Source organism: Dothidotthia symphoricarpi (assembly GCF_010015815.1).
Source record: "Dothidotthia symphoricarpi CBS 119687 unplaced genomic scaffold P153scaffold_2, whole genome shotgun sequence".
Classification (NCBI taxonomy): Eukaryota; Fungi; Ascomycota; class Dothideomycetes; order Pleosporales; family Dothidotthiaceae; genus Dothidotthia; species Dothidotthia symphoricarpi.
The window spans coordinates 872,018-887,056 of NW_022985009.1; the positions used below are offsets into that span (position 1 = coordinate 872,018).

At 54.4% G+C, this 15,039-nt stretch overlaps 7 protein-coding genes across 7 annotated transcripts; 4 read left to right on the top strand and 3 right to left on the bottom strand.

Moving 5' to 3' along the window:
* Nucleotides 1-314: 314 nt before the first annotated feature.
* On the bottom strand, nucleotides 315-5,508 carry P153DRAFT_330658 (uncharacterized protein). The gene is made up of 4 exons (XM_033665435.1): nucleotides 5,331-5,508; nucleotides 5,064-5,207; nucleotides 1,793-4,961; nucleotides 315-1,744 (listed from the first exon to the last, which is right to left on the bottom strand). Exons 1-4 carry the CDS (start codon nucleotides 5,384-5,386, stop codon nucleotides 695-697), a joined length of 4,419 nt encoding a protein of 1,472 aa, XP_033528355.1. The 5' UTR covers nucleotides 5,387-5,508; the 3' UTR covers nucleotides 315-694.
* Nucleotides 5,509-5,591: 83 nt separating this feature from the next.
* On the top strand, nucleotides 5,592-7,299 carry P153DRAFT_362997 (WD40 repeat-like protein). Its single transcript, XM_033667272.1, has one exon. The coding sequence runs from the start codon at nucleotides 5,682-5,684 to the stop codon at nucleotides 7,242-7,244; it is 1,563 nt and encodes a 520-aa protein (XP_033528356.1). The 5' UTR covers nucleotides 5,592-5,681; the 3' UTR covers nucleotides 7,245-7,299.
* Nucleotides 7,300-8,078: 779 nt separating this feature from the next.
* On the bottom strand, nucleotides 8,079-9,149 carry P153DRAFT_280232 (uncharacterized protein; the record flags this gene model as incomplete). Its single annotated transcript, XM_033663062.1, has 2 exons — nucleotides 8,079-8,822; nucleotides 8,880-9,149. The coding sequence occupies 2 exons, from the start codon at nucleotides 9,147-9,149 to the stop codon at nucleotides 8,079-8,081; spliced, it is 1,014 nt and encodes a 337-aa protein (XP_033528357.1).
* A 624-nt stretch (nucleotides 9,150-9,773) lies between these two features.
* Nucleotides 9,774-10,893, top strand: P153DRAFT_306715 (Fcf1-domain-containing protein; the record flags this gene model as incomplete). Its single annotated transcript, XM_033664639.1, has 4 exons — nucleotides 9,774-9,825; nucleotides 9,875-9,893; nucleotides 9,950-10,021; nucleotides 10,087-10,893. The coding sequence occupies 4 exons, from the start codon at nucleotides 9,774-9,776 to the stop codon at nucleotides 10,532-10,534; spliced, it is 591 nt and encodes a 196-aa protein (XP_033528358.1). The 3' UTR covers nucleotides 10,535-10,893.
* P153DRAFT_330668 (DNAJ domain-containing protein) lies at nucleotides 10,654-12,520 on the bottom strand. Its single transcript, XM_033665436.1, has 3 exons — nucleotides 12,284-12,520; nucleotides 11,297-12,165; nucleotides 10,654-11,237 (listed from the first exon to the last, which is right to left on the bottom strand). The coding sequence occupies exons 1-3, from the start codon at nucleotides 12,354-12,356 to the stop codon at nucleotides 11,007-11,009; spliced, it is 1,173 nt and encodes a 390-aa protein (XP_033528359.1). The 5' UTR covers nucleotides 12,357-12,520; the 3' UTR covers nucleotides 10,654-11,006.
* Nucleotides 12,521-12,902: 382 nt separating this feature from the next.
* Nucleotides 12,903-13,433, top strand: P153DRAFT_280408 (prenylated rab acceptor PRA1; the record flags this gene model as incomplete). The annotated part of the gene is made up of 1 exon (XM_033663073.1): nucleotides 12,903-13,433. One exon carries the CDS (start codon nucleotides 12,903-12,905, stop codon nucleotides 13,431-13,433), a length of 531 nt encoding a protein of 176 aa, XP_033528360.1.
* Nucleotides 13,434-13,645: 212 nt separating this feature from the next.
* Nucleotides 13,646-14,926, top strand: P153DRAFT_281400 (uncharacterized protein; the record flags this gene model as incomplete). Its single annotated transcript, XM_033663139.1, has 1 exon — nucleotides 13,646-14,926. The coding sequence occupies one exon, from the start codon at nucleotides 13,646-13,648 to the stop codon at nucleotides 14,924-14,926; it is 1,281 nt and encodes a 426-aa protein (XP_033528361.1).
* Nucleotides 14,927-15,039: the final 113 nt, after the last annotated feature.

A 15,039-nucleotide genomic window follows, 5' to 3' on the forward strand; every position in this document is an offset into this window, starting at 1 on the left:
CAAAGACACTTGTACTGAATAATAGCGTTATGGTTGTATGCAATTCCGGCGTTTACAAAAAGAAAAGCGGATGTGCGATAGCAATCTGTACAAACACATAAAGACCTCTACGGTAGCTGTTCATCAGTACCAATGAGGCATCAAAAATTCAAATCACGTAAAATTTCCATCTACCATACACGCAACACTGCTGGTATAACGTTATGACCCTTTCTTGACAACAATGCGACACTTCCTGCCAAGTTTCACACCAACAGCATCTCAGGAGTAAGACAGACAACATCAAGCAAAGAGTGATCTGGTAAAAATAGTATCCGTATCTCTCGACCTCTTGCCAAGACATGCATGATATTCAGAAAACAGGTCTATAGAGTTTCTCCCGCGTGTCCCGCTCACGAGATGGCAACACGCAATAGCCACACCATCCATTCAAACCCAACCCAACCCAAACCACCACACCCTCAAACCAATCATAGCTACGACGCCGTAAAACACCAACAACACCATGCTTTCTTTCTCCGAGTTTTTAGACGGTAAACCATGAACCCCCAACGCACCGCATCCACGCTCATAATCAAGGGCGAAGGGGTGAAACATTAAATAAAAAAGTATGTACAATGCAAAAACGATTTTGAAGATAAGATGACGAATGTCCTCTCCAAGGCTACGCATGAGCCCGTTGATGAATGAGCTTTTACGTCCGAGCCTGCTGCATGCCAGGGCTTTGCTGTATCTGCGGGTTCTGCGGCGTTGCACTGCGGCTCAGTGGGCGAGCGTTGACCGCAGGGCTGCCAACCTGTCCTGGAGCCTGGCTCATCAAGCGTTGCTGTTGGACAAGTTGTTGCCGGTAGTCCTGGACTGCGTTTGCGGGAGGACTGGCGGCCATGGCGCCATTTTGTTGCTGTTGTTGCTGTTGTTGCTGTTGTTGCTGCTGCTGCTGTTGTTGTTGGAGGTAGTGGTTGTTTCCAACCTGAGGGGACGGGGACATGCCAGGAGAACCAGCTGCAGCGTTCATTGCCTGTACGCGTTGTTTAGCCAGGAACCGGGAGAGTTGTTCGGATGCCACTTTTTGGACTTGGTCTGGGCTCCAGTCCGGATGCTGTACCTTTACATTGTTTTGTATTTGCAAAAGCTGGGGCATGTGGCCGCTGGATAAAGGTCGGGCAGGGCTTTGCATTACGGGATTGACCTGGTTCATCCGTGGTGATCCGGCATTGTTGGACATTCCGTTCATGGAAGCGTTCATGTTTCCGTTCAGATTCTGATTGGACATGGATGCCATCATGTTTGCATTGGGAATGTTGTTCGTGCCCATGCCCTGCGTAAGGTTACCGGCCATGTTGAGTTGTTGTTGTTGCTGCTGCAATTGGAACTGCTGTTGCTGCTGTTGCTGCGAGTTGCTGTTTTGAAACTGACCCCGTTGCATAGCCATGCGCATCTGATCTGGAGGAGCCATACGTTGGGCGTTTTGCATATTGCCTTGCATTTGTGCCTGGGGGACACCGGGTGTGCCCATAGACATGCCCGGTATATTTCCATTAGCAAAATTGGCCGGCATTCCCTGCTGACCCTGTTGTGTTCGTGCTGCCATTGCGGCTGCACTTTGAGCCTGCTGAGTAGGCGGATTGGCCATAGGAACGTTAGGATTACCTCCAGGTGTTCCATTGCGCTGCATCTGGTTGACGCCATTGCCCATGCCTGCTTGCGCTTGCATTTGAGCTTGGCGTTGCGCCACCATTTGCTGCTGTTTAACGTCAGTACTATACACAAACACATCAATATAAGATCTTACCCTCATGCTCATCTCCTGTTGCTGTCTTTGTCTCAGCTTCTCTTCGCGTTCCCACTTGAGGCGGCTGAACTCTTGCGGAGTGTGAACATTGCTCTTCGGCGGCGCAGGCTCATGCGCTTTACGGAGCGCGGCGGCTTTCTGGGATTCTGCCTGCTTGTGTGCAGCAGATTCACGCTTTCTTGCGAGCTTACGCATTCCATCTATGATAGCTAGATGGCGATTATCTCTCCTCCTTTCTACTCGTATTGGCGTTGTGGTAGGTCTCCTTCGTGGCTGTCCTGGGGTCTGACCTTGCTGCACTTGCTGCTGCTGTTGAGCCTGATATTGAGCAAACACAGTCTTATTTGCCTGCTCCAGCCGACCCTGGTAAGTTCGGAAGTACTGAGTTTTTGACATCTCCGCAGGCAAGCCTTCCAGCTGGACCCAGCGTTCAAAACATTCCCATGGTGTCCGTCGACCAGAACCAGATACGAACAAGGATGGCAATGAGAGTTGCTGCGAGACAAGAGACCAGTTGAATGTGTATTCCTTCACCAAAGCCCGAAGTTTTTGGTCTTCTTCCCACAACCATTGGGATGGTGTCCTGTGCTCGAAGAATGCAACTGAGGGCATATTGAACTCGGTCGGCGGTCTAAAGTGATGAGCAGCTTGAAGACGATCGCGAACATGCTTGTTCTCAGTGTTGAACAACGCCACATCTGTCATCTCAGGAAGCAGATCATTCCGACAAAACAACCTTCGGCCGGGAGTTGAGGGCATCGAGTGCTCGGCTGACGTTCCAGAACGACTTGGTGGCGTAGAGGGCTCATCCTCGGAATCGTACTCGTACCTGCTCCGCTTCCTGGGAGGACCTCTTACTTGCGAGACAAGTTTTCCGGTGACAAACTTGGATACAGGAAGTAGAGGCGGTTCGCGAATCGAGAATGGATTGTCGCTCGAGCTCTCGAGCGTGGGCGTGTAGAACGGAATTTCTCCAAACATCGTATCACTAGCAGGCGTACGATCGATTTTCATGACAAAGTCATCGAACCCTAGAGAGAATAGACCAACAGGAGCATGAGCGAGGAAGGGAGTGTGAAGCTCGTCTTCGTCAGCAAAGGACTCAGTCTCCGTTTCGTTTGCGCCAGAGTGCACAAGATCTGGAGTAGGAGCATCCCTCATATCTTGGTCATCGTTACTCGCGAGACTCCTCGACTGGGGAATGCGCGCGCTGACTCTCAGCAGTGTTTGCTCCTCAGGGCTGCTGTTGACATAGTCTGCGCACCACTCAGCAAGTGTGGCAGCAAGAGCCCTCTTCCATTTTCTCTCTTCTCGGAAGTCCGTCTGCATCCATTTCATCTCCAAAAGTAGCTGATCTTGGTGTGAGAACGGACGTTCGGGTTCCACCGCCTTTTGAAGCTGGCGAAGAGACCATCGGTTTGCATTCTGCAATTGGTAGACCCTCTTGAGGATCTTATAATCTTGGTGCTCGCGAATCATGGCGAGCGTACCAGCAGTTGACACGGTCTTCCGTGCAGACGCTACTAATTCCTGCAAGGGCGCAGACCTTGGCGGATGGTGGGCTTGATACTTGAAAAGACCCTCGAGGTAATCCCGGCTAGAATCTTCCGAAGCCCCTTGCAGCGACGCATAGTCCTCATGATGAAGTTGGAGCGCTTTTGAAGCTCGACTGGAGTTCTTCTTGGCAAAAACGACAGTCGAAATCTCCTTTAGCCTGCGGTCATCAGATTTATATAGCACTGGGCTAACTGATGCTGAAACGTTGCTTGAGCGGGGCGTTAACACACGCCTTGGCGTTGTCCTTTCTCCAATCACTTCGGAACCAGACTTTCGTCGCTTTGCCCCAGAACCTCGTGTTGACGTGTGCTCGGTATGTGACGGCTGGAGCTGTCTCGGGGTCGTTTGTTGTTCCTTTGAAGGTGGCGCGTCATCCATTTCGATATCAACGTCGGCAGGTGGGGTTGGGTGCTCCAGAGCCCCAGATTCATCGTCGCTCGATCGGCTAAGGGTATTTCCAGCCATTTCAAATTCCAGCGCGGACAGTTCGGGAGCGGTTGTGGCGGGTGTAGGGAGCGAGTCCGCTGCAGGGTCGCGTGCAGCTTTAGCCTCAACAAGCTGCTCATGCTTTGGTACTATCTCGCGCGCCACTTCCTCAGCGTCCTGTGTCATTGCAGCTGAGCCGAAGTGCGAATCACCCAAACAACGCTTGCCATCGCGAGCAAGCCGTATTGCTTCCTCATGTTCGATTTGGCTTTCAGCATCTGGTGTCGCAGACCCTTCCTCGCGTGCACGTTCCCTTGCTTCCGTCATTTGCTTCTGCAACGCGTTCTCGTGGTCCTCCTTAATCTGCTGCGCCGCAGGATCCATAAGATCGTCGCTTAGTGCTGATGCATGGTCGCGTTCATGAAAAGACTCCGTGTCAGGACTAGTGTCAGGAGAATGGTGGGGCGCATGGGGCGTCGCGTGTGAGTATGCACCGACGGTCGATGATGGCGAGGAAACTGTATCAATGGCTCCATTTGTATTCGGTGGGCCAAGGCGCAAGTCTTCTCTCCGCTCTTTCTCCGCAACCTTCTCCAACTTCTGCTCCGTCTCGAGTAGCCTCGCTTCCTGGACCTCTTTCGGAGGCAGATGAACGACTTGTGGCGCTTTGGGCGGGTCTTGTGTGGTAGATGCTGACAAAGGTTCATCCTGGCTGTCTTCGGTGGTCCGAGGACTGACAGCCTTGGAGTTGAGCAAAGGCTCGTCCGTCATGAACTCCTCTTCAGGTACGGCACTTTGAACAGACAATGCTTTGGATGGTTGACTGCGTAGCGAGCGCGGCGCCTCGTTTGAGGTCTTACTTGCTACCTTTTCTTCCATGGTAGATGCGGACGGCCGTTCTATCCGGGGAGCGACTGGAGGTGGCCTAGCGACGTGATCCGCATCGCTTTGCGCCGACACTTCTGCCGACGGCGGTGATTGGTTCGCGACAGAGGGCGAGGCAGACGCAGCCCGCAGTTGATCCTCGAGGCTGGGACCACGGACGGGAGACGGCGAGGATGATGGGTAGTTGGACAGCGAGGGTCTAACTGGGTTCTGGAACGGCAAGGTGGCTGGTAGCGATGGTTGCTGGACAAGTGGTGGACAGGATGGAAAGGGCAGTGTTGCATCGTGAAAGTGTCGACCTCTAAGAACGCAGCTATGTTAGTGAAACAACGCGACGACGAGGATATAAAGTCGCATGATATATGCGCAATAAATACAACGCGAGGAGGTATAGTTCTCTTACTTGTCAAGGTCGTTGGCGTCGAGAAAGCGGAACTTGTCCTCGCTGAACTCGACGCTGGCCGCCTGGGGTACGCGACCCGCAGCTACAAGGGTCGTGTAGTTCTGAAGCTGGCGGAGGTAGCTCTGGTGCCGCTGTACGCAGTTCCTATACAACGCCATATCAGCACCACCACACGCAAATAAAGCAAAGCGAGCGATTTTCCCGTGTCGCATCGATGCACAGATACATATGAACTGCAGTGCGACAATATCAGAGCAAGTCACTTACGCGATCTCATTCTTTTTCTCCCTAATTGATGCATCACGAAGACCGTCGAGGGACATATGAAGACCGACGATCGGTGGCCGACATCCGTTTTCCACGAGTGTCGCCAACGTGATGGATTATGAGGGTGGTGGAGCGCGTGCGGTGATGAAAACTTGGTTGACGATACACTGAACTGATGGGGGACTTTGCAGGAGTCGTTTGTCGTTGGGAGTCCGCCGCGCCCCTCGTCACTGCCTGCCGCGACAAGCTTCCACTTGGCCGCATCCAGCTAGCGCCCAATTATTCTGCTGATCCTCAAAATTTCGCGTTCGACATCTCGACTGCTACAACACGCGTTTTTTGCAATCAGTCATGGCGAAGAGAAAGAGAGACAACGCCGATAAGGCTGGGGCCTTGAAGAGCAGGAAGGAGGATGCTGCATCGACGCCAAAGCAGGCTGCACGGGTAGAAGTGGCATATGTCAAAACTAAGACAGATGCTGTCAATGGAGATGACAAGAGCACAGCACAGGCAGTTTCGACAACCAAAGACGCAGAGGCTGGTGCTGAGACATCGACTTTCCAAATCATCACTGGTTCATACGAGAGGGTTCTCCACGGCTTCGCAGCAACAATTCCACGGAGCCTCGTTACTGGACATGAGGATGCAACAGCATCAGAAGCCGACAAGCCAAAGATCGACTTCACAGATACGTTTTTGTTCAACGCCCATGCGTCCGCCGTTCGATGTCTGGCCCTCTCGCCACTGTCAGAGGAAACATCAAAAATCACTCTTGCTACCGGTGCTACGGACGAGCGCATAAATCTGTACTCTCTCTCCACTGCTCCTCCGACCATCTCAAAGAACAGGCTCAAGCTACCCTCCCTAGGTGGCAATTCCATTACGGAGAACCCCAAGAACAAAGAGTTGGGATCACTGTTGCACCACTCTTCCAACATTACGGCCCTCTACTTCCCAACACGAAGCAAGCTTTTAAGCGCTGCAGAAGACAGCACCATAGCGATTACACGAACCCGGGACTGGACCGCACTATCAACCATCAAAGCGCCGATACCAAAACCGCAAGGACGACCCAGTGGAGATACAGCTGGACCTGGCGAGGTGCCCTCTGGAATCAACGACTTCGCCGTTCATCCCAGCATGAAACTGATGGTCAGTGTCGGGAAAGGCGAGAAGTGCATGCGACTATGGAATCTCGTGACAGGAAAGAAAGCCGGCGTGCTCAACTTTGGTCGAGAAATTCTCTCAGCGGTAGGAGAAGGACGATTCGGGTCAGGAGAAGGCAGAGGTGTGATCTGGGACAACGAGGGCGAAGAATTCGCGGTAGCGTTCGAGCGCGGCGTAGTCCTCTTTGGTATCGACTCCAAACCAAAGGCCAAGATCCTGCCGACGCCGAAGACGAAAATCCACCAAATGCACTACCTTCCGTCCAAGTCGCATCCGAACACACTGCTGGTTTCCACCGAAGACGGCCGTGTACTCCTGTACGACACAACTACCACTACCACCAGCGAGAACGCAGAAGACGCCAAAGAAGACGACATCCCCCCCAGCAAATTGATCGCCCAGGTCGGTGGCCCAGCAGCGGGGATATCAGGCCGTGTTAAGGATTTCGAGGTCCTTCCCTTCTCCGCGGCAGACACTTCGCTCTTCCTCATCGTCACCGGAAGCAGTGATGGGACAGTGCGACTATGGTCTCTCGACATCGAAGAACTCAAGGGCGGGGATGGGGCGGAACAAGAAAAGGGGCTTACTGCGAAGCAGGTTGGGCACTTGCTGGGCACGTATTCGACGGGCACCAGGATCACCTGCTTGAAGTCTTTTGCCATGACTGGTACGCCGGACAAGGAGGAGGAGGAGGAGGTTGAGATTGAAAAGGACGTCGAGTCCAGTAGTGATGAAGAGGGTGCATGATATAAGATGGGATGAGATGAGAGAAGATGCAAAATAGATAATGATACCACTTGCCATTCTACATGATTTATTCACTTTTGACATATAAGATATTATGATATGTCCCACAAATTTTACCAGATCATATCGGACGGATCGTACTTTTAATACGACAATGTACCTTGTTCATTAAATAAATAAAGACATGTTTTCATTTCACTCCATCTCATTTAATCGCATTTCATATCCGTTCCCTACCATTTCACACCACTCCATTCCCCTCAACTAAGAATAAAGACAACCCTCAGAATATTCAGTCCATGCAATTTCTATCTTGAAAATACCCAGACATGCATTCTATCCACTTCACTCCAATCCACACTACACTGCTATATTACCCCCTCTCTTTCTCTCACCCACCAACCATCAAAATAAGAACAAGAAAGAATGTAAAAAATATACAAGGGGAATCAACAAACCCAACCCGACCCAACTCTGAACAACAATCTCCCAAACGCCAAAGTAAAACAATCATTACGCCCAGCTCTGCGTTCAAAAAAGTCTCCCCTCACAAGCGACGACGGAGCAAGGCAAAGAAACGGAGATACCTCATACACGTACAACATACAAGCCGCCGTTGCGCAAGGAAAAGAAATCCCACGACGTGAAAAGTTCAGTCTTGTTCTTCTTCTCTAAGACCACACATCAACATCAACATCGACACGACCTCACTCCACACCCGCACCACTTACAACCCCCTCCGAAAACGAAGCATCACAACCGCCAAAACCCCTCCTCCTCCTCCTCACACACCTCCCCCTCTCTCAGCAGCACAGCCTGCAGCTCAAGATCCATCTAAAACCTATCTCTCGCATTATTCCCGCCATTATGATTTTCAAAAAGGTCCTCCAAATAAGCGCTAGGAGCGCGACCGCCCGTCGTCGAACCCCCGGGTACATTGAGCGAGAGCTGGCTGACGTTATCGGCTGCGTAGAGGGGGCTGCGCGAGTTGCCGAGGGTGGCGACGCTGTTGCGGTTATATGTGGAGAGGCCGTCGCGGGAGTGGAGGGGGCGGTCGTAGCCGCGGGATGGGGGCAGCGAGGGGGATATAGTGGGGGAGGTTCCTGCGTGGGAGCCTGGGATGGCGAGGGAGTTTGTCGAGGGGTGGCCGCCGACGTGGACGGAGGATGTGGGTGCTGCGGTGCCGGTGGAGTAGTAGCCTGCGGGGAGGTAGTTGGAGGAGCGGTTCCCTGGGTTTTGTAGACCTGATGCGCCGCCGGCGGTGGGGGAGAAGAAGAGTGAGGAGGTTGAGCGGACGGCGCCTGGGGGGCGTGTGGGCCTGGATGTGCCGGGCGGGGCGGCGGCGGAGAGGTGGTCGAGCGACATTGTTGAGTTTGCGCCGACGACGTTGTACATGCCACGCTTGCCGGGTACGGCGGACATGGCTTTGATGTCTGCGGCGCTCTGTGCCATGGCTGCGCGCTTGACGGAGCGATGTAGAGACCATGCTACTAGCCCGCGCCATAGGAGCACACTCAGACCCATGAAGCCGAGGATAGCACCGACGCAGATGAAGACTGTGCCATCGGGCAGATCAGACTTCTGCATATACGGCGCATTGGCCGTGTTTGGGACTTTCTGGACGGGGACGCCAACACCGGCGAGCGTCGGTAGACCTGAAAGATGGACGCCGTTGTCGGTAGTGACGGTAGGAAAATCGCTGTTGTTGGTGGCGGTCGCCGTGGCCGTCCCTGTGGTTGCTTGTGTAGTTGCGGCTGTCTGTGATGTGCCTGATGTTGCAGTATCCGTTGCTCCCTGTCCGTTTGGCTGCGAAAGCGTGGACAGGTTGGGCAGCGCGGTGTCTTGCGCGAGAATGGCAGGCGCGAGGAGGACGACCAAGCCGACGAGGCCGGCCGAGGGACGCATGGCGATTGTTGTGAGCGAGAGTGGCTATGTGGGGGTGGTCGACAGTCGATGGTCAAGTACGAGATGTGTTGCGAAGGGCCGCGCGGTGTTGGAGGCGTTGGTGGCCACAGGCGCAGAGTCGAGCGTCGAAGGACTGAATCGCGGGTGGCGGGGAGAAGCGGAGCAGCAATGCAGTGTAAAGAGTGACGAGGGCAAATAAAATGCGGAGAGAGCCAAATGTGCGCAAGAGGCTGCTGGTGGAAGTTGGATGAATACGGGGTTGCAGGGGCGGAGTCGCTAGGTTGAACACGGCATGACGATCGAAACGGAGCCACGGGAGCGACGGAATGAACACCGTAGCAGACTGTATCAATAGCGATGCGGATCGAGGCGAGCGGAATAGCGATTGCTCACACAATACGTGCCGTCATGAAGCAACCTGGACATTTGAAGAAAAAGAGCAAAAGACCCTGGACATGTCATGCTCGTCCCTGCAGCATCGTGTGCGTGCTGCTTCTATTTCGGGACTGGGAGGCGTCGGCCCTTGTTTCCGCCGTGAAATCTTGGCTGGGCGACCCACTGAAAAGTAGTCACGGTCTCTTCGTAGCTGTGCATCTATCTATACACGACCACGCAACCACAGCCATGGGTGTCCAGAAGAAGACGCGCAAGTTTGCGCAGGTGAAGCGGGTTATCGGTGAGTCTTCCATCAACAATCTACACACGCAGTGCTGACACACATCCAGGCCAACGCGATGCCAGACTGTATGCGACGACGCGCCCCACCACTCCACGAAGCCCCAGCTAACCCCTCGCCCTAGCAAGAAGAACCAAATGGCGGGTGAAATAGAAGCAAAGAAGAAGGAGCAGGAATCCCAGGCAAAGCGAGAAATGTACCTCCCACCCCACAGTCCCCACCTGCAACACCACAACCACCATCTAACACCCCCCCTCACAGCCCCCAAGTCTCCTCAGCCCTCTTCTTCCAAGCCAACACCGCCCTCGGGCCCCCCTACTCCGTCCTCGTCGACACCAATTTCCTCTCGCACACGGTCCATGGCAAACTCGAGCTCGACAAAGCCCTCATGGACCTGCTGTACGCAAAAGCCACGCCCATAATCACTACCTGCGTCATGGCCGAGCTGGAGAAACTCGGCCCCAAGTACCGCATCGCCTTGCGCATTGCGCGCGACGAGCGCTGGGAGCGCCTCAAGTGCGACCACAAGGGCACGTATGCGGATGACTGCATTGTGGACCGCGTTATGAAGCATAGAATTTATCTGGTGGCTACGAATGATAGGGACTTGAAGAGGAGGATTCGCAAGATTCCTGGTGTGCCGATTGTTAGTGTGGCTAAGGGCAAGTATGTTATTGAGAGGCTGCCCGATGCGCCGGATAGTCATTAATCGTGTGTGGTCTTGGTTCATGCATAGCGCGGGCGTCCTTTGTTTTTGGAATGGAGTGGGCTGTTAAAAAGACTACATCTAGGGGTGGAGTTTCTTCTAGATTTCCTGATGTTGGTTTGCAATTCGGTAGTTATCTACCAGTTATGCGTTTATGGGAACAATCTGGACTAAGATCATGCAACGCAGTGTTGTTCACACGTGTTGATGTTCGACCTTCTTCTCACAGAGTTTCTACAAGACAAGACGACAGCACAAGTGTGTCCAGCGCAACACGCCTCCTCTGCAATTCACACGCAAACCCTTAGAGAAAACACCACGCTGCAGATACAAACACAGCTTAACGCTATTGAAACTTGACTTTTTGAATGAATCTATCATACACCTAATGTACCTTTACGTACAACGCCTTCCACCATGGTCATCGATTGCACCACTTCATCCCATCTCGTACATGCCAAAGTCTCAAGACAAACTACCTCACGCTCTTGGGCAGAGCCTTGCGCTTCCTCGCCTCGCCGTTGAGGTTCTGGCTCGTAGCAGACTGGATAGCAGCTTCATCCTCGGGCAGGTCGGACGACTCGAGGAGCGGCTCTTCGACGAGATCTTTGTTGCCGAGGACGCGGCCGACGGACTGATTGTAGGCGAACTTGGGGATCTTGAAAAGAAGCGTGTCGAAGATGGTGGGCTTGGGCTCCTCGTCGGGCTGTAAGGGTTTGTTTGTTAGCTGGTGATTGTTGTTGAATTAGAGAGGAGTGAACTTACGTCGAGCAGAAACTCGCCCTTCTGGCCCTCCGCGGTTTCTTCCTCAAGGAACACGTTACCAACCGAGTCTACGATCAGCGTCTTGCCGTTCTGGGCCACGATGCGCTTCTTCGCGCCCTGGGGGCCGGACGTGAGTTCTGCCTCGACGGGCGCGCTGATGCCATTGGCACGCGCGACCTTTGCGGCCGCCTTCTTGGTCTTGTCCTTCTTGTCCATCTTGTCCATGGCGCGTTTCTCGCGGCGGTTCTTGGGGACGGGCTCTTCCGGGGTGGATTCTTCTTCCTGAGGAGCCGGTGCAGGAGCCTCGTAGAACCCCTGCCAGCGGAGACCCTCAATGGCCGTCTCGTCGCCCCATGCCGTCTTGCGAGCGTGGCGGATGTATCGCTCGACGAACTCGCGGCGGCGCTTCCAGCCCATCAGCAGAGCGAAGTAGTGCATTCCTCCACCAAGGCCGACGAGCAGGCCGAGCACGACAGAGCCGAGTCCAGGGCGGAAGCGGGCGTAGTAGTATCCTGAGCCCCTCCATGCCGGGAAGCCGTTCCTCAGGAAATGGTCGTAGCGCTCGCGCTCTGCGCCCTTGAGGATGTTTGCGACGACGGAGAGACGCTGGTAGCTGGCAGTGACTTTCTTCATGTGGGCATCAGTCTCCTTCTTCGAGGGTTGCGTGCTGCCCTTCTTGCTGGTCTTGGCATAGTTCTTGAGGAAGACCTTGCGGGCCTTGTCGGGGTGGAACTCGCGCGACTTTGTGCGGTACGCTTTGGTCAGCTCGTCTTGCGAGGCCGACGGCTTGACGCCCAGCATGTCGTAGAAGGTGACATTTGCTCCTTCGGCCGTGGCTACCTCGTCGCGCAGGCGGAAGATCTCGTGGTCTGCGTAGTGGCATGTCAGCTACTTGCTATGTCATGTTGGGGGTGTTTGTGCATAGCAACAGAAACCACGTGTTACCAACGCAATGCAAGCAATTGGGTGTGGAGAGGGATTACGTACCCTCCTTGGTCCAGGCGGCAGCAAAGGCGGCGAACAGGCACAGCACCAGGGCGAGCAACGCGTGGGACTTCATAGCTGTGTCGCGTTCCCCAGCGGGAGGTTGTTCTGCGGGTGGTGGGAGAGGTGCACAGCAGTGGTCCAATCAGGCGCGGCTGATGGAGGAGGAGAGGAGAGGACGGATTGGTGAGCGATACACCACCGTGACTGCCTTGGTTGCGCAGTCTGTCGTTGTTCCTCGACTCTTTCCCAGCTCCAGGAAATCCACCGTGGCCTTTCGAGTGATCAACATGTGGGAGCTCTAGACCGGACCTCTGCGCGGCCTGTGCATCCGTTCTGCTCCCTGGTCCCTTGATTTACGAAGGGGCCGCCAAAAGTACACACCAGGCAACGACACGTATTCCTCGCCTCCTGCTCCTGACCTGCTCCTGCCCACCGCTGCTCAGCCGCATTCGCTTCGTCATTCTTTTGCGACTATAGCGCTCCCGGTAAGATGGCCACTTCCCCTTAAAGTCCCAACATTCTGTGATCCCTTGAGACCATCTTTTCCCCACCTGCCCTCCTCCTACACCAGCTGACATCGTCCCAAAGCTCAGCAGCAAACTCCCACATTTCCCCCATCATGTCGCGCTTTAGCATCCCCATCGACGCCCTGACGTCCAGGATGAACCTCTCAGGCCGTTTCGATGGCCTGCGCTCCACCTCGGTCTCCTCGCGCTTCGCCAACCTGCGACCCATCTCCGAGTTCTTCGACGTCAAGCGCGTCTCCAAGCCCGCCAACTTCAGCGAGGTCCAGAGCAGGGTCAATTTCAACCTTGGCTACTTCTCGAGCAACTACGCCGCTGTCTTCGCCATGCTCAGCGTCTATAGCCTGCTGACGAACCTGCTGCTCCTCTTCGTCATTGTCTTCGTCATTGGTGGCATGTTCGGTATCGGGAAGCTCCAGGGCAACGATCTTGAGCTCGGTAGCCAGCGCGCGACCACCTCCCAGCTCTACACTGCGCTTTTCGTCATTGCCATTCCTCTCGGCCTGTGGGCATCTCCCTTCAGCACCGTCCTCTGGCTCATTGGCGCTTCGGGTGTCACCATCCTGGGCCACGCGTCCTTCCTGGACAAGCCAATCGAGACAGCTTTTGCCGAGGAGGCGGTCTAGGTGGTCGGCCGCGAACTCCTTACGCTTCGCCCTCATGGGGAAGACCACAGGGAACGACAGGTGTGGGGAAATTTGTGGAGAGGGTGGACGATGTGTATAGATTTCAGGAACTCAGCAGCGACGACGAGAAAAATGGCAATATTTTATACCACGACTATGAGCAGGGTCCTGTTGGCAGAAGTTTGAACCCCGATGAGTTATACTTTAATGATATGGATTTGGCTGCATGGGAGAGGAAAACATCAGCTTTGGACGGACACGCGTATGAAACAGACCGTGATCAAGAAGATGAAGACTACTACGAACACACTGGTGAACACATTTCTACGGCCGATTACGAAGAACTCCTATTCCGGCGCGTACTAGACAAGATTCGAGTATCCAGAGCGGCAGGCGATTCAGATGTTCAGTTGAGTCCTGCAGAACTTGAAGCATATCAATCGAAACTGTATGGTGCAAAGGCGCCTGCAGTGCGCCCACGACCAGAGCCTAGGCCAATCAGTTCTCCAGTTTTGAACGACACTGCAAGCATTGCGAGCGCCGACACAATCACCAGCAAACCAGACAATTTCGCCTCTAGCAATTCGCGACCCAAAAAGAGCCATCATCGTCCATCAATGTCTGGATCTAGGTCACAGAAAGACAAAGGGAAAGAGCGAGAGAAAGAGAAACACAGCAGTCGAAAACGCACAACTCCAACTTTGTCAAGCGCCACAAGTCCCGCGCCACTGCCTGCACGGTTTACACCTCCTTCCCCGCCTCCACCACCTGGCTTTCTCGTCCCAGGCCCCGACGGGCAGCCAATGTACGCACCCATCAACGCGTACCCAAGCAGACGAGCTCGTGACCCCGAACCTCCGAAGCGATCGCCTCGCCCCGCTCCACCCACCAGCTACCAGGCCCCCCGCAACGCTCCTCCGAGCATCGCCCCACCAAACGACATCCCAGGAGCGTTCCCAGGAGCGTTCCCAGTAGCCCCACATCAGCACCAGCCCCCACCTCCCCGACAAGAACGCACAATGCCACCATCCCGCCCGCACGCACTCGACCACGAAATCCCTCCCCGTCCGTCCTCCCAGCATTCAGTCAAACTTGTCCCCTTCCCAGTCGAACAATACCAATACCACACTTTCGACCTGCCTGCTTCAAATACCTCCTCTCCGCCGCTTCCGTATACAAGGAGTATCGCCTCGGGGTCGGACGTCGGCAGCTACACGGCTATGCCGCGTCGTGTTCCCGCGCCGGTGTCAGCATCAGTACCGGCAATGCCTCCGTACGCGGTATCTGTACCGGCTGTACAGACTGGCTACGCTGATCCGGTGTATACGACCAGGGCGTCTAGTTCGGGGGCTGCGGTTGCTGATGTGGATTATGCGAGTGGAGGGGTACTGGGTGATGGTAGCGCGCAAGCGGCGTCTGCTAGACTTGGTACGAAGGAAGGGTCGAGTGGGAGGCACGGCGAGAGGAAACGGAAAAGCGGGAAGAAGGGTTGATGGTCTGCTTTACTTTCTTGGGCTCATGTTGTTTGATATCACTTGGAGGGGTTGGGCTTGTTTCGTTGCTGGTGTGAACCCGTAGGCTATGTCGTGGGCGAATTTAATATCTT

Excerpts from the sequence above, each read along its gene's own strand:
- P153DRAFT_362997 (XM_033667272.1), top strand. The coding sequence starts at position 5,682 with ATGGCGAAGAGAAAGAGAGACAACGCCGATAAGGCTGGGGCCTTGAAG.
- P153DRAFT_330658 (XM_033665435.1), bottom strand. The coding sequence starts at position 5,386 with ATGTCCCTCGACGGTCTTCGTGATGCATCAATTAGGGAGAAAAAGAAT. Across the intron at positions 4,962-5,063 it reads GACGCCAACGACCTTGACAA|AGGTCGACACTTTCACGATG; the intron begins GTAAGAGAACTA and ends CTGCGTTCTTAG. Across the intron at positions 1,745-1,792 it reads AACAGGAGATGAGCATGAGG|CAGCAAATGGTGGCGCAACG; the intron begins GTAAGATCTTAT and ends GACGTTAAACAG.
- P153DRAFT_330668 (XM_033665436.1), bottom strand. The coding sequence starts at position 12,356 with ATGAAGTCCCACGCGTTGCTCGCCCTGGTGCTGTGCCTGTTCGCCGCC. Across the intron at positions 12,166-12,283 it reads TGCCGCCTGGACCAAGGAGG|ACCACGAGATCTTCCGCCTG; the intron begins GTACGTAATCCC and ends GCCACTACGCAG. Across the intron at positions 11,238-11,296 it reads AGGGCGAGTTTCTGCTCGAC|CCCGACGAGGAGCCCAAGCC; the intron begins GTAAGTTCACTC and ends AAACCCTTACAG.